Raw genomic sequence first — 22,401 nt, 5'->3', positions numbered from 1 at the left:
CCAGTACAGAGATCTGGGCCTAAATCCATAGTTTTTTTGCTCACCGTGCCATTCCAGTTTGAACCCAGCCATATGCAAATGAGTCTTGACCCTGTGCCCCATGGGAACAGTCCAGCCCAAACTGCCAAGCCAGGTCCTCCCGGAACTGGAAACAAGCATACAGTAAAGAGCTTCTTTGCCACGGTCAAAAAACTCACCAAGACTGCGGCTAAGCAGATATAAGGCAGTATAGGGCTTTGTAATAAACTGGGCCACTTTTTCACGGATAAAGTAAAGCTCATCTACGACTCGATCCCTATCCCCAACTATGACACGCGGACATTAAAAGATCCTCAGCCCGTTACAGGAAAACACTCCGAGCCAGTAAAAGCAGAGTTTCAGTTTTCCGCCCCTTCAGAGGATCAGGTTTTCCAACTCATACTAACCACTAAATCTGGGGGCCCCATGGGCCCGTGTCCTCCCAAAGTTCTGCACATGTTCCCAGATCTGCTCAGTAAGCAACTTCGACTGCTCCTCACCAGGATTATTGAGACTACCTGTTTTCCTAAGGTCTGGAAAGCCGCCTCCATCCTCCCACTCCTCAAAAAACCGAACCTTGACCCTTCGATCCCAGCTAACTACAGACCGATCTCGAGAATCTCCTGCCCGGCAAAAATTGTAGAAAAACACTTGAACTCCCAACTGTCTAAATTTATCAAGGACTCCCAGGCTCTCGACATATCACAACATGGGTTCCGGGAGGAACATGGGACCGAAGCAGCTCTGATTATGGCGGCGGAGGAGGTCAGGAGGATCTTGGACGCAGGTGGGAAGGCTGCCTTGATTTTGTTAGATCTGTCGGCAGCCTTCAACATCGTCAATCACAAGATACTCCTGTCCCATCTTAAAGAAATAGGGCTGCAGGCTTTCGCACATGCACTTTTGGCTTCTTTTCTGGGAGAAAGATCCTTTACGGTGCAGCTTGGGGAATTTTCTTCAAAATCATTCAAATCCCCCTGACGGGTCCCCCAGGGCTCCTCTCTTTAAGCCCCACCCCTTTTAATGTTTACACTGCCCCTTTACCAAACATTATCAGGGAACACGGTTTCCTTCCAATTTCCTACGCTGATGACACACAAATTGTGGTGGCCATATCCAACAACACTTCTGAGATGGCCAATAAATTCCGTCTCTTCTCGAATCAGGTCAGTCTCTGGATGCAAGCGAATTGCCTGAAATTAAACGGAGATAAGTCTGAGGTCATGCTGCTGGGGGCCGACCCCAACATCTGGTCACCAAATTGGTGGCCTGACGATTTAGGCAGCAGCCCATCACCTGTGCACACCGTAAGGAACCTTGGATTCATGTTCGACTTCAAACTCACGTTTAAGGCCCAAATTAATAATTCTGCTGCGTGCCCCACCCTCCCTGAATGTTTAAAATGGCTCCCACTGGCCACGAGCTCAGGGGCGCGCAACGCATGCTGAGAGTGGTAATATCCCTGATAAGATGACGGCAGCATGCACAGGAACCTATGAACTTTTTTCCCCTACTGAAGAGAGAAGAATCTCGAAGCACGTGTATAGGGATACGGGCACTGGCCATGAAAGTTGATAAACTTATCTGAAGCAAGCAACTTTGAAAACTATATTTACCATGATGCAATAAGGTAATCCCGTTGTGCATGTCTGCGGCGTACCCCACCCTCCCCAAATTAATAAACTTGCCTCCTCGGTCTGGTTCACGCTGAAGCTGATTCGAAAACTATTGCCATATATTTCACCTGACACATGTAAAACACTGGTAACTATGCTGGCTCTTTCCAAAATGGATTATGGGAACGCCTTGTATGCAGGGCTCCAAAAACAGCTACTTCTATAACTTCAGCGTCTGCAGAACGCTGCTGCCAGGCTGATACTGAAGATCCCCAGGTTTGAGCCGGTGGCCTCTAGACTGAGAAGTCTACACTGGCTACCGGTTGAGAAAATAATTTAAGTTAGCCTGCCTGGCATACAAAGCCTTGCATGGTTCAGGCCCGCATTTTCTGAAAACCAACATGGTACAGTATGAACTGCCTAGGACGTTAAGGTCCAGCAGTGCTAACCTCCTCAGGACTCCCAGATTTAAACAACTTAGATGGGGGGGGGAGAGGTTTCCTACTGCACTTAGTGATAACCTGGAATAAACTTCCTGCAGAATTTAATAAAACAGCCAATCTTTGCTAGCTTTCAGAAGGAGCCTAAAGACCTGGTTCTTCTCTGTTTAGCTCTGGCTCAGGTGTATGCACGACGCCTCCCCGCTCAGACAGTCTCAGTCATTTCCAGTGCCAAGATGCCCCTGGGCATTTGTGTGCTCTACAAATCCGATAATCATTCCAAATCAAATATGGACATGTCTGAACTGGTGTGGTGGAGTGAGCCAAAGAATGATGATGGATTAAATCCAGATCAGTTGACTGGGGGTGAGTTCTTGATTTGCTCAAGCGCTCCGTCCTTCATCCCCCTTTGGTATTGCTTTGTTCGCCCTAAGTTGGCAGGGTATGCCCAGACGTGGGTCCCTAGCTCACTTTGCCACTGGATTCAAGATAGCCTGGCTGATGAGGGGTATGAAGCCCGAAACCAGTCCCAGGAGGCTTGTTTCCAGTCCAGGGAAGACATGGCTTGGCAGTTCGGGCTGGACTGTTCCCATAAAGCACAGGGCCAGACTGATTTGCATATGGCCATGTCTGAGCTGGTGGAGTGAGCTAAAGAATAATGATGGATTAAACCCAGATCAATTGACTGAGGGTGAGCGTTTGTTTTGCTCGAGCGCGCCGTCCATCATCACCTTTGGTATAGCTGTATCCAGCATATGGGCATTAAACTCCACCTATGTTCCGCCCATACATTATTTTTGCTCCTGGCACTGTCTTTTAGAATTGTTTGTATTTCATTGGTCTGTTTCTTTAATAGTCCCACCTTCTCCCTCTTTAGTACCGCCTTCTCTTCAGGAGTATCCTCCCATAAGGACAGGTCCTCTTACATGTGACTTTAGTCAATGCGTTTTATTTTCACTTGCTCAGCACTCTTAACGACTTTTTCAACTTAGCTGGATTTGTAGGCACAGCAACCCCTTTCCCCACTGCATCTCCTCAACACGACCGTATTTACTTTATTAGCATTCGGGGCACGCCAAGACACATTTCCCTGACACATACTTATTTACTTCATTACTATTTTGCATTTCACCAACACAATATTATTTACATAATTAGCCAAGCCTGGGGCCTGCCGCTTTACCTTCACAGCATTTGTTGTTATCCTAAAAACAAAAATGCTCGCAAAATGCTTGTGCTCCTTTCTTAAGACACTGAATAATGGAATGTAAACATTAGGTATTAGGAAAGGGTGCAGTACCACAGGCTGTTACTATGCCATCCTTTCTTCCGCCTGTTGATACATTCTCTCTAAGCAGCCACTCTCTAACCCACATAGTGCCCACAATCTTTGAAGAATCACTAAGCCGTATGGTTCACCAAATAGCTTTGCCAGTGCTTCTTAGCAGTGTGACCCCCTCCAGTCCTTTAAATGGACTGGAGGCACAGACCAGCACATTACATTAGAGAATGCAGAGATTTATGCCTGCTGCATGGTATGTGAGAACACTGAAGACCGAAATATTGTGATCAAAAATATTCTGGTCAGTATATAAAAAGCTGAAGTATTCTGGAGGTAATTATATATAGTTAAGTATAGATTTACTGTATTTAACTTCTCATCCACATACCGTGTAGGTATACATTGTCAATGCACTCGTACTTGGAGTTCGTTTATTAAACCTATACTTACCTGTTTGCGTACTCCACTCACTTTTTAGGTCTCGTCAGGCGTTAGCAGCGCGCTTGCGCTGCTCTCTCCATGACGAGGGCCTTTTGGAATCAATACGGATTCCAAAACGTGCACGCGGAGAGACAGTAAAAGTGCACGCCGGAATTGGATGCTTTACTGGCGGCGTGACACTTGGGACTTTTTTCCGCCGCCAGTAAAGCATCCAGTCCCTGCTGTTATAAACATTGGGGATTGTGAGCAAGGGCCGCCTGGGTCGCACGTGTTTCTTATGTTGCATTCTCTGTCCCAGACTCCCCGTCTTCCTATCTTTTCTCCAACTCAGTTTTAGTTGTTTTTTTTTTCTTCATTTGTGCTGCCAGTCTCAGGGTAAAGTAAAGTAGTCCTTCGTCCGAAGTAGAACAACAGAGCTGGATAACGTGTGTGTGGGTGGGTGGGGGGTTTCTTTAGTCACTCAAGCTCCTTTCCGTGAGCCTTATTGACCGCCGAGCAGAGCTGATGGACGCACTAACACCTCGTGTCACTAAGGGATCATAGGGAAGGCTGGATTCGGGGCGAACATTGTCCACAGGCTGGGGGGTGTGGAGGCGCTGGCCCGCTGTCGGCCTGGATAACCCTCCGAACTTCACTTCACCTGATCACCGACGCTTGTAATAGACTTGAGCGGGCGGCTGGCCAAGAGGTGGAAGTGTTTTGTTTCGGTTACGTAACTGACCTTCCATTTTCTCCGTCTGATGCTGCTCTGCCATTCCTGCTGTAGTCTCTTCATCCCTCTCACACCTTCCCTCCATTTTAGCTAGAGGTGAGCGCGTCAGCAATTTAAAAGGAAGGGCCGAGCCACGGGTCGGCTTTGGCTCTCTGAGCACGCTCACGAGCGGGGCAATAAAACGAGTTGACATCAGAATCATGCAACAAAGTTCATGTTAGAATATGAAATGATGTCTTCAAACATGAAGTGAAAAATATTCTTACCCTAACATCAGTGCACTAAGAGGCAAGTCACTTGTCATATGTACCCTGTATGTCACCCAGATGCGTAAAATAGATGGCACAACTTTATACGCTATTCAATCAAACACAAGAGGTTGTGCCACAGTGCACATTCTGAACTCCCAATTTTGAAAGCGCTCTTCTGATAATGAAAAACAAGCATTGAAAATGAAATAGGTCTCACCTTTGATTAAGTTAAAGCCATTTGCTTTGCTAAGGGTATTGTATAGCAAAGCAAATGGCTTTAACGTAATGAAAGGCAAGACCTATTGCATTTTTAATGCTTGTTTTTCTTCAAACTTACTTGAGACAATAAAAACCAATGTCTTGTTGTTCTAAGTGTGAAGTAAAATGTTTGCTGGCTACTAGACTCCTGGTTTCTACTCCCTATTGCTATATTATTTAATGAGCCCCAATCCTCTGGTTTAGATGTTCTTTTGTTGAATACTGTCACCCCTTTTTGCTATGGTAGTGGTTGTATCTACAGCCTGCTTTTCCTATGCAGAATTGATGAGTAAGTTTCTAAAGGATTATTTGTTACTGGCCGGTGACATGAGAGGTACATCTTATGCATTTCCTGACACTATTTTAAAGGCAGTGACTTATGAAAAGAGTTGGAGCTACCAACTGTTGGCGACTAATTAATAGGGAATATTTTTTTCTTCTTGAGTCTTTTTCTTCTGCATTACTTGTACATATATGTACAATAATGAATCACTCTAAACAAAAGAGAGAGTGAGAAGAGACCGGAAAAACCATTCTTCCCTTATTTAATGTAGCCAACAAAAAGAACAAGCTTGCTACCATTCAATTCAACTGTCATTCATGTCATTAAACTGACATCTCAGAAAAAACCATTAGGTTTTTTAAAAGAAACCTCACCCACGAACTTAGTTGGTGGCATGCTTCATCATCCGGTTCCCACCTAAGATGCTGCGTGCATCTTAGGTGTGCTACGATGCCTGGGTACAGCGGAGCTGGTTTCTTTTTTGTGATGTGGTGAATTTGAGTGAGTTTTAAAACTACCTCCAGGTTATCCACACTTGAGGGATTTATTTTAATAGTGGATTTCTTGGGTAGGGTTAAACACAGTGGTCTCTCATATCCTGGTGTTTGGTCGACACGTTTCAGCTAATAATGCATGCTGATTTCTACAGGACCAAGTTGCTAGGGACAAGAGCCTATACAGTGAAAACACACTCAATAAGGCATGCGTGCATGAAGTGTTTTTTTCGTAACTTACAATTTTCACCCAACTTTTTGTAGTATTTGTGTTGCTGCTAATTAGGGCAAAATGTATCCAGAGCGAAGCAGCGTCTATAGTCACACTTTTATCAAGGTCGTCCGTCTCGCCTGCCATTGTACCTACTGCGGTCCTGCTCTGGATCCGGAATTTACGATTCCCGAGGCAGCAGTGTTGGGGTAGGTCTTCAGGTGGAGTCCACATCGACTTTCCTGCTAAATTAGCGTTTCCACTACTCCCACTAGAAGAAACAAAATTGGTGCCCTAATTGGGTCGGCTTCTCCTTTTACAGGAAAACAATGTCAAGGTATCTAATACTTCACCACATCTAGGTCATTTGTGATTGGAGATCATTTCATATAAACAGATACCAACCACTGTGTAGATTAGGAAAATGTTTTGTCCTGAAGAATTGCCAACTGATCATCATTGACTATCCAATTTCAAGAAACATGTTGACCTTTTACTAAAAGCTATCATAGATCATTGTCTGGTGATAGCCACCACGCTTTTAAACAGACAAGTAGACTCTCCTATTAAAAATCCCTTTTACAGGACTACTTAGTCTATTTTAACACACACTTTCCTTTATACATTCAATTTCACATACCACTCTACACAAAAGAGCCCAACACCCACACTTTACATACAGCTTTTGGAATAAAGATCTCTGACAAAGAGCCCCCTTGTGGGTGCCCATCTGGCATTGCAGCGCTGGCCCGTTGAGGAGCACTCCCTATGATGAAGCATGATACCCATCCGTGTGTGTGAGGGGCTCTCCCTCCCCTAGTGCCTGTCCGACCTCTTTCCCCCCCTCTCTTGGGAGGAACTGCATACTCTTGTTATAGAATTGATCGCAAAGGAGCATGTATGCTGAAACTATAAGCGCTCCTGGTCCGCCCCTTTTCTAGTGAGATGCTTCTTCTCTGAGATGTCAGTTAAATTACTTGAATGATAGTTGTATGCAAGCTTGTTCTTTTTTTGGGTACAGAATTGACTCACTACTTGTCAATTAATCTGGACTACATTTGTTTGTAAATATTCATATGTTGTGCTGGAGGAATCCATTTACATAGTTTGAGAGCTCAAATAAATTAGCGCATTTGACCTTTACAGAGTGTGTGGTTCCTTCATGTGGTGTTACTGGGTGACTGCTAGGGAGTTTTACACACTTGCAAATTTTCCAACATGCCCCCACCCACATTGTTCTGTTGCCCCATTGCTACATATAGGAAAGTCATCCTTTTAGCCCTGTTCACCATCATTTTTTGACTGATACTGGTGGTTACCGACTCTGAAAGTGCCTTAGGCTCTGCTAACCTTGCCCAGTGCTCTGTCCTTTAATGGCATATAGTAATTGGTATAATTCTAATTGGCACAGACAACCTACTTATAAGTCCCTGGTATATGGTAGGTCATATAGGTTTATAGACCCCCGTGCACTTAATCCACTTGTGTGTGCTCTGCTGTGGTGCCTGGTGTCATTTTAAAAACAGGTTCTTCCTTGCCAGCTGGTTTTAAATTAAAGCTCTGTCCCACTTAGACTTTGGAATTAAAAGTACTTCCAACGTCAATGACTACCTTTTTATTAAATATAAATCACCCCTAGGTTCGGCCCTGGGTGCCCCAAGGATAGAGTGCCTTGTTATGAAAAGTAGGTACAATATAAAACAACATGTTTTATATTCTCTAGTAAGGAAAAACAGCAGTCATTTTCCCATATTGAGGTGCTGCTAGCCCCATAGGCTTTATTAAACTTAACATCTACCTTTTCTTGGGAGCTAGCTAGCAATATCATTTAAAGTATCACAGTATTGGTATTGATAAATCCAAAAACTTGCCATGGCCGGATTTATGATAACTATTATAGGCAAGTAGTTTTATAACCTACTGTCTTGAAGTTACCTAAGTCAGTCCTTTAGCAGCCTTTTCTGCTTGGCTAGCCTTTGACAGCCTGAGCCAAGCTGCTCACTGAGTAGATGTGAAGAGGCGTGGGGCTGAAACAAGATAGTAATTTGGTGGTAGGAGATTGGCTTCCTGGAGAAGTCAGAGCGAGGAAAGGGTTGGAGTGTAAGGTGGACTTCAAAGGCAGGAGAACCGTTGTTACAGGACCCAGGCCAGCACCTACTTCCTTGATCCCCAGCCAGATTAGGCTAATTAGATTAGAGTGGCTGGAATGGGAGTGTAGAGTTACCCCTCTCGTTTTTGGTGTCCCCCCCCCCCCCCCCCCCCCCTTCTGCACCTCCCCCACCTTGACAGCCCAGAATGGAGTATACATTTGGGAGAGCTTTAAGAGCTCCTCAGAAGACTGCCTGGTCATGTTCGAGGTCTATTGGACCCTTGGACTGCACCACAGAAGGCTTACACTCAAAAGGTCCTGCTGCACTCTCAAGGCTACACAACGAAAGGACTGTCCCTGACTCAAAGGAAAAGGAGTGGACTCCCTGATCAGCAACAGGTACAACATAGCTGTAAGATGTCACCTGCAAGCCCAAAGAGGAGCATCCCAGCTCACTAGTTGCAACTGTATTTTTCCTGGACTGTGCAGGTGCTTTGTGGGAGATTGAGCCCTAGCCCCCAAGAGGCAATTCGGAGTCTCTGAACCCTTGACTGGTGCTGCTGAACACTTCTCTCCCCAAACAAAGCAACAAGGAACAAGATATAAAAATTTGGAAACTTTCTACCAAGTTTTGCTGAAAAGCTCCAGGAGGAGACCCACGCTGGTTTGTCCAGCTGAAAGTTCCGGAGCTCCTTGCGGTCAAAGTCTAGGACAAAGACTTCCCGAGGCATCACACTGCAGCAGGCCACATTCGTCAGTTCTAACTTTGGATCAGAGATGCCTGAGGACCCACCAACGAGCCCGCTGACGAGAGAAAAGCTCCAAGAAAAATATGAAGTCAACACTCAACTTATCTTACCCCGCAGTTGGCCTAAAACTTTCTTTAATCCTGAACCAGCGCAACCAGATAGCAGCAAGTGGCACTTTAAAGCTTTTTGGCACTAGAATGCAATTTTTTAAATTAAATCTTTAGTAATGCATATCTCTGATTCCGTACATTAGATGTTAATCGTTTTGGTGTCACTTTTAATATAAAAACGTTCTGTTTTTCTAAATTGGTGTTGGATTTTTATTGTGTTGTTGTAGGACTTGGCCCTTTTTGGCTAAACTACCTAAACTTTTTGCTTCCCTCCTAGACCTTTTTTCTGACATGGTGTTGCCAACTTAGATGCTTTGGACACTTTGCGACTGCTAAACAGTGTCAAAGTGCCAGTGTTCTCTGTATTAAGTGTATTGGTAATTCTTTGTCCATGATTGGTATGTTTTGCCTTACTTAGTGAAGTCCCTAGTAAAGTGCACTATGTGTACCAGGGCTGGTAATGCAACTGCTACTAGTGGGCCTGCTGCAATATTTGTGCAACCCACACAAGTAGCCTTAACAAGCATTTGCTATGCAATAGGTCTTGCATTTACGCAAGTTTGAGCTATTGGCATTGTAAATGAAAATGCTTTTTCTTTATGTTTTGGCGTTTCAAACATAAATAAAAGGCATTGTAATTTAAAATGCCAATAGCTTAAACTTGTGAGACCTATTGCATTACAAATGCTTGTCAAGCCACGTTTGCAACATTTGCTTACTGTTTTCAATGTATTATGTGGATGTCAAAATGCATATTTTAAGAAAAAAAAAAAACCCTGACAACACGTGCAGCTGGTTTATTACTTCCAATGAAAGGAAGACTCATTCTTCTGCTTTGCACTTACAATTGCTTATTTATTAACGCTAAGCACGTTAAATGACCTGCTGCAACCCACTGGCAAGAAAGCACCATGCACTGTTATAGTTAAGGAACTTAAACAAATACAATGAGAAGCATTATGGCAGATAAGCGCATTAACCCATTTCCAAGTGTGACAGGCTGCCGCCTAATGTTTGACCTGTATGCATGGGGTGCTGGAGATGTGATGCAATGAAAGCTTCAACACAGGCCAGTGAGGGGGGGGGGGGTCGGTATGGGTTTAGAGTGTTCCGAGGGTCGCATTCTCAATATTCATGACTGTAAAAATCCAAAGTGCAGAACCAGATCAACCAACCATTTTCCACTGGTTAAACGACCTGTGCTAACACACACTGGCAACTTTACGTTGAACACTATAGACGAGGAAGGTCACAGCAGCCGCTGCACACGCAAGGAGGAGTGTTGGGTAAGACATGCTTAGGTGGTTATAAAGAATCCCAGCACAGTGAGTGGCACCCATTATACTAAGAACAGCAAGACGTGGCAGCGCTCATGATGGCGAGTCACTTACCACTCCAGTTTAACACATAGAAAGCAAGACTACATTTAACCCCCAGTTTTTGTGGTCTTTTTGCCAAATTTTGCGGCCTAAAAAAACCAAGGGATAAATATGTAACATTAAAGAAAATACATTGGCTGGCTGTGTAGGGGGTCCTTAGTAAAAAACAATTTAAAAAAAATGCATCGCTCTGGTTGACTCGTTTTTGGCTGGGTTGAGCTGCATCCATGTAGAGCTACATCGTGAATTACTAATAATATTTATTTTATTTTTATTTGTGAAGTTTTATACAGCGCTGGCTAGACCCGGAGGTATCAGAGCCCTTTACATGAGGATCAGAGCGTTACAGTGAATATGGGCGCTCTTTCACTGTTGTATAGTAACGCAGTTTGTGGTTAGAGTGTATTTCCTGTGCAACTATATACTTAAACAGAAGTGGGGAATGTACACCAGGGTAATAATAGACCACATATTTTCCCATATTGTGATAAGCTTTTGTACCATCGCTCGAAGGAGAAAAAGAACTGTCGCGTCTCAACGGTTTCCTGGTGCAGTGCTCTCTTTGGTAGAAAACAGGAGGAGGAGGGGCTAGACATCCTACTGTCAGTAGGAAATAACACTAACTTCCTTGGGATCGATATTTTTAGGAATAATTGGGATCTCATACCAGTCTCTCAAACCAACGCTCGATCCCACCAAGCCTACGAACGTAAAGGCGAAAAACTCCACAGTCCCACGAACAGGAATCGAGTATCAAATGCAAAATGTAATGCCTCAAGGAGATGCGAGACCCCATTACCTCTTCTAAGACCAAAATGCCCGATTCGCCTGAGAAAAGAGGAGGGAGTGAGAATACCACACCGACCTGCCCAAAATAAAGCGCCCCGTTCAAATACCCACCTCTTTTGAAGCGCCTCACTCACCAAGAGAAGCGAACTCCCTTGCCTTCCCGCCTCTCAAAACAAGCACTGCTGTGACTGCGTATACAGGTTCATTAACAAATTCAAAAGAGCAATCGGCGAGGCTTTGTGTGCACCGAGGGTATAATAAAAATGATTACTAGCTGCGTGTGGAGCCTGGACGGGAGATGTCGGTGTGTTGCTGGGAGGCACGGGTCACATGAACGCAGTGACTGGGCTACTCAGGGGCCGGGACGTGCTGTTCCCAGGCTTTGTGTGCACCGAGAAGATAATAAAAACAAGCTTCGATCTATTGTCTTTATGGGGCCATGAGAAACACATGGCCCCATAAAGATAAGAAAGTGCTTTGTGATAGATGTAAAGCAGGAGAGCCAGTCCGGCTCGCAGGCCAAAGGGCGTCTACAGAAAGCCCTCATTTCTAATGGCAGGCAACCGTTTAGCATTAACGGTGACGCCAGGCAATGGAAATGTGGGCGGGGCTTCAAGCCCTCTACTGAAACTCCTCATCGACAATAAATCTCGCCGAGGCGAGCAGCGCTTTGCTTCTGCCACGCCACACGAGACCTAATAAGGGTACTCAGGGCTGCCATTGCAGGGCCTGCGCGCAGTTTGTTAAACTGCCATGTTCTGTCAAGTGCACACACTTGCCATACCTTACCCTTCCCTTTCCATGCACATCAGACACCCCTATGGTAGGTCTAGGGTACCCCCTGGGCAGAGTGCAGTGCATGTAAAAGGTAGGACATGTACTAAGGTGTGTGCCATGTCCTGACAGTGAAATAATCTCCATTTTCGTTTTTCACTGTTGAAAGGCCATCTTGCCCATAGGATAGAATGGGAAGGCTGTGTAATATGTTTTACAGCCTATCTTCCCAAAGGCTTAAGATGGAAAGGTGAAGTTTAGTATGCCTGAACTCACAATGTAATAACACATCTTTTTATGAAGGTGGTTTTTGCATTGTGTTCAGAAGCCACTCTTTTTTAATTGGCTGAGTTTTTGTGCCCTAACATTTCTGTGTGTCTCTGCCTGGCTATGGATTGACTGTCTGAATTTGAAAGCGATAGGATCTAGGGAATGTCTTGACCCAGGGGAGGAGGTGAGATAGCAACAGGCTGACCTGCATCTGGAGTGTGACGGGAGGAGAAGCCCTTAGAGGTGAAGAGGCCTAGGTTGCTGCTATAAAATAAATGGCTCATCTCCTGCTGAGTGATTGAGAATCCAGACCCACACTAATCAAAGGAAGAGAGGTGTCACTGGCAGGGCGGCACCCTGAACTGGTTTGAACAGGGGTCAGTGCCCCCTGAAACACAAAAACTTCAAAGACATTGAGGGGTATAACTATGAGAGCTTAAGACCCTGAACTTTGGAGAATGGCTTGATCAAGTGTGAACAAGACTGGAGCACTTCATTGTCAAGAGGACCCTTGCCAAGGAAGAAACAACTGAAGACTAGGACTGACCCTTGCTGTGTGTTCTAGGGCTGACCTGTAGTTTGCTGTTTTAACCAAAGAAAGGCTAAAGAGGCTTTGCTGTGTGCTGTGTTCCGAAGTAACTTATCCCCAAGGGCCTGAGGTGAGCTGGCTCCCTGATTGGAAACAAAGGAACACAAATCTTTCCAGGAGAGTCTCAGCGGCGCTGTGTGAGTGTGCCTTTTGCAGTCTGAGACCCTCGTAAGAAATGCCCTGTGATTGTGGGCGCCTGGATTCCAAGTGAATCTCAGCGACGCTGTGTGCATGTGCTTTCTGCAGCTGAGACCTTCAGGAGGAACGGCCCGTGATCATGCGCACTTCGAATCTAAGCAAGGATCAGCGACGCTGTGCTTGTGCTTTCTGCAGCCTGAACCCTGTTGTCAGGATTGTCCAGTGATCGCGTGCACCGGAATCCAAGTGAGTTTTATCGCTGCTGTGTGAGGGTGCGTTGTGCACCGGGAGACCTTCCTGAGGATTTGCCTTATCGTGTGCACCGGAATCCAAGTGAGTCTCATCGCAGCTGTGTGCGGGTGCGTTGTGCACCGGGAGACTTTTGTGAGGATTTGCTGTGTTATTCTGTGCACTGGAGTAAAGTGAGTCTCAGCAACGGTGTGTGCGTGAGCTTTGTGCACCGCGAGACCGGTGTGTGCAGTGCCCTGTGATCGTGCACCTAGAGTGAAGGAAGACTCGGTGACGCTGTATGCGTGGGCTTTGTGGCAACCTGAGTGAAGCAGCACGGACCGGCAGTCCCGGAGGAGCTGAGTTGCCGGCCAGAGCCGCCGTTGCCATGTCACAAAGCTGCATTGGAGGCCCAGGCTCTGGACAAGTGTCGACTCCTGGGGCAGGGTGCGGGCTCGGAGGGAGACGCTCTCTGCCTCTCTCTCGTGTTGGCAACGCAAACCTCTGCTTTGGCTCGTATCGCGGTCCTTATTGCCAAGGGAGTGGCGGTACAGGGGCCGGAATGCGAAGCTGCACTTTAGGTTTACATCGTACTGTGTCGGGGGCAACTGTGAGAGTCTAACTGAAGGTCCGAAGGAGAGGCCGCCTAAGGCCCGGTGATCAGGGACTGAGTGTACTACGTAGTATTCCATTTCTGCAGAAAGGAGTACCTGACTGATTTATTACACATTGCATAATTTCTGTATAACAAACTACCTAATTGTCGTATGACGCATTGCCTTGTTTTTGCATAACAAACTTCCTGATTAGCGTATTGCGCATTGCATTATTCCTGCATAACGAATTACCTGATTAGTGTATACACATTGCCTTATTTTCGCAGAACGACATATTTGGTGGTTTTATTACGCATTACATTATTTTACCTTGCAAAGCGCCTGGTTGTTGCGTTACGCATGACAGTATTTTTACATTGCAAAAGTGCCTGATTCTATCATTACGAACTGTATGACATATTAGCAGTGCAGGAGAATGTTTAGAAGTGCTCATTGACATCGCCAGAACTTACAAGGGCTGGCTGGCCTAACAACCGGCCAGGAGAAGTATTACACAACCTCATATGTTGGTTTTATATCATGTGGTCTTATCGTATATCTTTTTACATGAAGTTTATACTCTATTTATAAAACGCGTGTGGAGTCTATTTGTGGTATCATCATTGGGTTATTGTGAGTGTGGTTGCGAATACATTACACATTTGCCTCAAAGATAAGCCTGGCTGCTCGTGCCAAGCTACCGAGGGGTGAGCGGGGCTATCTAAGAAGGTGACCTTCCTTTCCCTGATGTTGGAACGAGGGTCCCTACTTGGCCTAAGGTACCTACCTCAGCCAACCAGGGATCCCGGGTCTAACAGTTGTGCTTTTCTTTTCTTATTTACTTTTATGGTAATATTAAATGCTTTGCCAAGTACCAAGTTCACCTAAGTTAAGCCTGATTGCTCATTTGCCACGCTACCAAGGGTTGAGCAAGGATTCATTTATTTAGCCTTGACTGGACATATTGGTGATTGTAGTATTATTACTAGATGGCAGTGAATACCCCCACCTACTAATAATCAACTTTCCTACACTACACAATTAGTAAACTTATCAATGTCTCAACGTTTCGAATCTTTAATGAATGAGTATACAAAAGTAAATTGCACCAAACTGTAAATGTTTAGTAGCCATCTGCCCTTGTTGTGAAATGCAGGTTGGAGGAAGAAGATAAACTGTTAAATGCAGAGAGTTACTACAAGAAGGCTTTGACTATAGACGAGACCTTCCAAGAAGCGGAAGATGCTTTACAGAAGTTACGTCAACATATGCAGGTGATTCTTCACTTTCTTGTAATAGTTTTAATGTGTTATTTGTTTAACTTCTATATATGTAGTATGGTAAACAACGTTAATGCCGAATTTTTCTTCCCGCATGGAATCACAACGCGGTCATTATCACGACTGCGCTGTGATTCCGCATACCATTACTCCGCAAGTCGGAACAACGACTTGCGGAGGCGGTTGGAGGTGTTGGATTTAAAATCCAACACCTTCCCTAGTGTCCGCACAGACTGGAGTTGGAATAGTAAATTATACTATTCCAACATCCATCGCCCCCCCTCCGCAAGTGGTTGTTCTGACTTGCGGAGTAATGGTATGCAGAATCACAAAGGTCGTGATAACGAGCTCGTTGTGATTCCATGCAGAAAGAAAGACTGCAGGAAAAAGAGGTATATTCATGTATATGTCGATTGCCACATGTTAGTCTAAAAAAAATGTCCAATATTGAAGATTGGTTTATATTTTTCCATTTCTCTATATTTATACATTTGTGTTTGAATTGCATGTTCACTATATTTTTTCTTAGATGAAACTTATTCACTACTTGTAAGTTTTCTGTAAACCTATGTTTTCTTGCTTTTCATGCCTTAACAAATTTCTCAAACCATAAAAGGCTCAGTGTGTAAAACCAAATACATAGACCTAAATGCGATGTAGCTCTGAATTTTCAATTCGAATATTTCAGACACAACCACCAATATTTGCACCACCAGCCAAAAAGAGGGGCAGAACGCAAGAAGTGTATTTAATACCTTTAATCCTATACCAGTTCTTCTCCCACAGAGTCTAAGTGACTGAATAATATGTAGGCATTGCATTGTTTTTTACTCCTTCTGTTTCCTCACTGAGAGAATTAAAATGTCAAGTACAATATTCCGATCTATTATCAGTCTCCTAGCCTCTCCTCACTACGACTGAGCTGATTGTAAAAAAGATTTGATAGAAAAGTCCATCCTTCACCTCACTTACAGCTTTCTTAACATTTGTATAAATAAACGTGTGGTCCTCAGTGTTAAGAACTAAAAATTATATGATAAAAGTTCTGATGATTTTGGATCTCATTATTAGATGCTAAATGAAGGTGAATACTACTTTTAATCCCGAGCTATAGTTCTGATTTTAGCACTGGCAAGCCCATCAGGAATACAGCTTATCTTGTTGTACTGTCGTTTGTGCATAAAAAAAGAATATTGTCTTTGGAATCTTGGTTTAGCCAAATCTTTCACATCCCATACATACTACTACTTTTTGCAGTCATTCTCATGACCATCAAAGGGAATACACTTAACGCACACTCATCTTGATAAATTCGAGGGTAGGGTAGTCCATTATTTGGATGTCTGATCCCCCTTCTATTTGGTAACTAAAGCACACTCTACACAGCTAATCAGCATGTGACCCTATGTGCAGTGGTACCTTTCCTGGAAGAATCTGCCATGCCTTTCCACATTGGTTAGGTCAGCCAGTGAAGACAGACTTTGGAGGGGGGGGGGGGGTAGATTTGATTGCCATAGTTTGCTGATGTCGCAACCTTGTTGTTTAGCCAGCTGCTCCATCACTTACTTACTTACACACACGCCACCCTATAGAATTCTGTTCCTGACTTATCAAGGCATATTGCTTCACCAGAAAACCTCACCCTCTAACTTCGTAACTGCCAGATAATTTATGATCATGTAGTATATGAGCCAAAACGTATTTTACTTTTTTATAATCCCCTGTAATACACCTTGGCAATAGCAAACATTATGTTCAATCTCTGTTCCGTTCGTTGTCTATATATCGCTGATTTCATTTCCCTTTTCTCATTCTTAATGACTGAAGGAGTAGTGGTGCTGTGATGTGTGTTTAGCAGATAGCTGGTGGGATAGCGCACACTGTCTTTCTCTGTGAGCACCGGAATGTAGATCTCCCCACATAAGCCATTCATACTTACTTAAAAAAGTACTTGTTAATTGTTGTATATTTCAGTACATTTTGTCTGCTTTCCTGTAATACTGATGATATATTTTTCTTGTATATATTTTCTTTGAACTGGGCTGTTGCTGCTGTGGCCGTGCTGCTGCTCATCACGACCTGGACCATATATCTATATTTTTTTCACCATGAACCACACATTGAATGGTACTGTGGTCTGTTAAACTGGTTTGTATCTTAATTCCTCTTTTACTAACCAATGCATTTGAAACTGGGATTTATCACCCATTTCATTTAATGTATAAACTAATATCCTCTTTGTACTTTTGGCTAAAACTTATTATTCTCTTTTACCCTCCATTTTTTACTGTTATTGTGCATTTATTTACCTAATCGTGTGTGTTCACCTACTGTGCGTAAACCATTAAATTCTCTTTAATGCTGTTTGGAACACGGTTTACAATGCAATTGATTGTGCTTTATTTTACTGGATCTTTAACTACAATACGACCCATTCTGATTAATTTGTCTTTTTTTCAAATTCTTTGGCTCAACTTTCAATTATTGATTTTGGAACCGGTTGAACTGTGATTATATTTGGTTTTTGGGGTTTGGCGGCTTGGGGGCTTGGATATTATCATTTGTAATTTTGCTGTTGCTTAATAATCATATGGTTGTGATCTCTGGGTTTGAAAAAGAAATCTCTGGAGACAAAAGAGAAACTACCCGAGAAGGAGAAGCCCAAAGAAAGGAAAATAGAAACAAGTGCTGAGAAATTGCGTAAGCTCTTAAAAGAAGAAAAAAGGTAAACCCTGTTTTATAGTTTTAACTAAAACCCCAAATGGGGACTAATCAAGAACCAAGGTATGTTCAGATGCTTATTTGCTACTGAAATTATTTTGTAATTGTCACTTCATGGATAGGTACAAATATATTTGCTAAGAAGACATCCCTTCTTTAGTTTCTGCTGACATTGATGAAATCCCAAAGTATTAAGTAGCACCTATTATGTGTGTGCTTTAAACAAGTGAGTGTTCAGGCTTCTAATTGGGTTTAAGACCAGCAGATCACAATCTTCCAAAGAAAACATCTAAAATGAGAGGATGATTGTGTGTTTATCTAGTGGATCCCCATTGCACACAAAGTATCTTAGTTGACAATCATTTACTTTTCATATTCCCCAATGCTACTTCAGTGTTAGTGCCTTTACTATCTTTTCCATTTTGGGCATTCAACAAATGATGACATATGCCATTGAGATTTGAACCTGAGTGCATTGAGGCACACAATTTCAGTTTCATAGGCTCTCCCCAACTAGTGATGCTATCCTGTAGGAACTCTGCCAGTGCTCAAGAACATGGATGGGTCCCACAGGGGGATGTTTATGCCAGAGGCCAGATTCAAGATTACTTTGAAGACAAGGGGTAGAAATAACCTGCTTTCACTACCCATTTGGCCCAAACCCCAAGACTGCCAATAAGGTTCAAACTTGAGGGGGTCGATGTTTCACACATAATGTCCCTGCAGAGAAAAATATTATCCATTGGGAAAAAACTCAAAAGAAATTTTACCTGTTGTGTTTGAGCTGGACTCTTATCTTGTACATGTTTGTTTATATAAATTAAACTGATAATAGAAGATGTTAATATGAAGTGAAAAAAAATCAATGAATGACCAGACAAAACTCAACTGTTTTTTCAATAATGTTTGTGGGATAGCGTTGAAGGTTATGGGCATGTGCGGGAGAGGGCTCTGTGAAGGTACTTTGTTTCGAGGCCATCAGGAATGTTTATCAAATATCTAATCTTGATTCATTATTTTTTTGCCCCTTCCTCACATGTAAATCCAATCTTTTTAGGTTGAAGAAAAAAAGAAAAAGGTCAACCTCATCATCTTCTACATCAAGTGAATCCTCCTCTAATGAGTCATTTTCTTCCAGCTCCTCCCACTCCTCCTCCTCATCTTCCGGTCACAGAAAAAACAAAAAGCGAAGGAGAAAGCAATCAGAATCCTCCACTCATTCAAAGAAGACATCTTCTAAAGTTTCTTCTCATGACAAGGACGGTCTAAAAGAGGAGTGGTATCCACCTCCTGCTAACACCTCAGCTTCCTTTCTAGATAGAAAGCATGAGATGGAAAAAATATTACAGAAGCGTGATAGAATAGATTGTCAGAAGATAGAAGGGAAAGAGAAAGGAAGGTACCGTTCACTATCTTCATCCTCAACTGAAATCTTGGAAGCCTCTGGAGGTAGGTCTGAAGATTCAAGAGATTCTTATTGCAGTTCTAAATCTCACACTAGGAGCAGGAAATCTGAGAGTCAGACAAGAAGAGATAGATCTTTGTCCAGTAGAAGGGACTCCATAGGCTCATCTCACCAAAGGTCAGATGAGAAAAATAAAGCCTACTATTCTGTAAAGCATGAAAAGGAAGTGTCGGAAAGGAAGGAAACACACAGAAAGTCAGAATCCCGAAAGGAAATGCACTTTACCTCAGGGAGCTCTGACTACACCCACAAAGGTGCTGAAGGAATCAAAAATAACCAACAGGCAGCTTCAGTTGATCCCTGGAGAGCTGATAAGCATGGTAGGTATCGTTTGAATCCGAATGAAGAAAAAAGCAGAGGGAATCGGGACAGTCATGGGAGTTTTAGGGAAAGAGTAAGAAGTAGCGAAGTTGAAGAACGAACCGTGCCCATTGAGAAAAAGGATTCTGCTGGGACAGTGAACAAGAAATTGCCACCAGATTTATTAAATATATTTAGTCAGATTGCCGAATTTCAAAAAGAAAAAGTGAGCAAGTCTAAAGACAAATGATCTACTTGTTTGAAGAAAGCAATCTTAGCGACATCTAATGTAGTGAAATGGTTATGCTACCTTTGTGGCCTTCTGTGAGATGTAACCTTCACAAGTGTAATTTTGTCAATTTATGTCTAGGTTTTTCAAAGACACGTTCAAAAATATCACATGGGAAATCTGATGGGATTAGAACAGCTGCCTGGTTTCCTTTGTGAAATGGACCTCAGTTGCATTGCCTACTATGTAGGCTTCAAATAAAAGAATTCATCACATTGTTGAAACATTGCCACGAATCTAAGTGCATTTTGTTTAGTAGCGTTTACATGGTTTACAACTTTATAACAGTGAATCCCCCAGAAGGTTCATTTGCCCAGTACCACATAATGCACACAGTTCTGTATCTAGGGCGGTTCATTTGATTAAAATTGTTCTGTTTGGGTTTGTCAAAACTTCATGACTTGAAGGGATGCTGGGTGTGGAGGAAGAGAGCAGAGTTGCGAACATCAATTTGTGACCCAAATTGTAATTGTACTTCAAGGCCTTTGATAGTTTAGTGTCATCGTCCTTGCACAATAATGAAGCTCGTTTGCAAGTCTGGTTCCTATTTTATCCAAGGTTTACTGAGACAGATTGCTAAAGGGCCTATATGAGAGCTTGGCCTCTAAGTAATGAGGCACTTCTAACTTGTGCAGGACTAGTGAAACACTGCAAAGGTACCGTAGAAATGGGGGATGGCGCTGTAAGACAGTGGAAAAGGAATATAGCATGCTGTTACAAGAGCAGTTGTTGGTTGAGATGAAAGTGCATACCTCTCTCCAAATGTGTTGTGGGTTTCGTACTCCCAGCTACCATTTTTGGAGCCCTCTCATGTACAGCAGTTTTTTAGCTCTCAGCTCACAGGAACCTGTTTTTTCAATGTTACCATGGACTGGACCCTCTTACTTGAGTGGTTGTACTGCTTGCTGAGGATAGTGCGCCTTTAAAAAATGTATTCTTGTGCCTCAGTCTTCCCTGTCTTCCATCCAAGAGTAATATTGGTTCTGTAAGTCAGTTTTTAAGTAACTGCTTCTTACTGCAGTTGTTTCCTTATGCAAGGTAATTTCACCATTCATCGTTAAAGATTAATTTAATCTTGCCAGATTTGAAACTAAAAAAAAAAAGTTACAAAAACAGCCATTTTGTCCTCCACTCCCATTTCAGGCTGCCTACATTGTGTACATCTTTGCTGTCTTGTTTTTGTTTTTTTTACTTGTTGTTCTGCACTTGTTACCTGTTCTGTTACTTGCAATCCTGTAGCTTTAGTTTGACTTTTGTTAAGTCCCGCTGGAAGGCCTATAATGCATTGTTGATGTGATTTAAAAGAAAAGAGAGGGGAAAAAGTAGCGCGTTATGGCCAGATCCTAGTAAATCAGGGAGTCCCGCACATAATAAATACATGCTGCAAGATACTTGATAAATGGAATACTTAAAAAATCAGCAGAATGTTTCTTTGCCCTTCCAATCTGTTGTGATAGCTTAGCGAGAATCAAAATGTGTCTAGTTTGGATTTTCATATTTTATTTTTTTATCAACAAAAGCTTTTATTCCTGTTTCCACAATGATGTTTTCAATTCTGAAACTGATGCAGTTTAAGGTAACTTTAGTCTGGCCTCCCAAATGAATTTAATGTCTTTCAGTAGCAAATGATTGCCTTTGCACTTTAAATTAACCTCTATTTAGCCTCCACAATTGAATACTTGTTAAGCATTTGTCATACTTGTCTTTTCTTCCATACAGACCTTTTTATGAAGGACCTTTTAGGACCCACACAGTAGAAAAAAACCTTAGTATATAAGGCTGTGCCTGATTAGTAAGGTTGTATTCTACTTGCTTCTGTTGATGTGCTATAATTATTAAAATGTTTGGAAAACGTTCCTGCTGTTTGTTTCTGTGTCATTTTATGACTAGATTGGGGGCAACATAAGCTGTGATCAGGAACATCCTGGTCATAGGGAGGGCAGTATTACTTAATTTCATAAATAATAACCAAGGGGCTGGATTTTTTATTTTTGTATTTATTAAAAGTGCACCGGTTTGCTATTTTTTCGGAGTTGCATATGTGGTTGGTTCATCCAGTAGCCCATTTAGCCCTTTTAAAACTTAAATGTCAATGCATTAGCTCATTCTTGTATTGACCTATGCGTAGGCATGCATAAACACTAGCCAATGAAGAATCACTTCAGATATAAATTGTGTGTTGTAAAATGAGACTAAGCGAATCAAGTAGTTTCTGTATGCAACCTTTATTTCAGTTGAACAAAAATAAGCCATTGTGTACAAGACAATGATGTGCTTAAAACACATGGCTTGACTGGCAACTGCATACTCATATTATGTACAACTGTGGCCTCGGTGCGTGGTGACCTGAATTTTTTTTTTTTTACCATATTCTAAAGGGAATGTGGGACAAAAAACATGGTAAAGACACTCGTGTGATATCTGATCTTGTCAACCATAGCAATTATTTACAGAGATCAGAAAAGTGGCTGAAGGCTAATGCTGATCACGTTGGTGAAGTAATACATGTGGTGGACTCACAAGGGCCAAGAACAGGAGCGCTATGAGACACCCTTCCCATAACTACAGTCTAGGCATTCCATTGTACATCTGGAATGACTGCAACTGCTACAGCATGATGATGCTATAC

General features: G+C 42.9%; 1 protein-coding gene across 1 annotated transcript in view; it reads left to right on the top strand.

The window, feature by feature from the left end:
• The window catches only part of TTC14 (tetratricopeptide repeat domain 14), a 64,116-nt gene extending 42,488 nt beyond the window's left edge, over positions 1–21,628 (top strand). Inside the window, exons 10-12 of the mRNA XM_086944365.1 lie at positions 14,874–14,991; positions 17,616–17,722; positions 18,776–21,628. Of these exons, the coding sequence (XP_086800491.1) occupies positions 14,874–14,991; positions 17,616–17,722; positions 18,776–19,733 (1,183 nt within the window). The 3' untranslated portion in view covers positions 19,734–21,628. The remainder of the gene's footprint in view (positions 1–14,873; positions 14,992–17,615; positions 17,723–18,775) is intronic.
• Positions 21,629–22,401: the final 773 nt, after the last annotated feature.

Source organism: Lissotriton vulgaris, chromosome 11 (assembly GCF_964263255.1).
Source record: "Lissotriton vulgaris chromosome 11, aLisVul1.2, whole genome shotgun sequence".
In the NCBI taxonomy this organism is placed as follows: Eukaryota; Metazoa; Chordata; class Amphibia; order Caudata; family Salamandridae; genus Lissotriton; species Lissotriton vulgaris.
The sequence above is the reverse complement of the archived record's forward strand: the minus strand, read 5'-3'. Positions and strand labels throughout refer to the sequence as shown.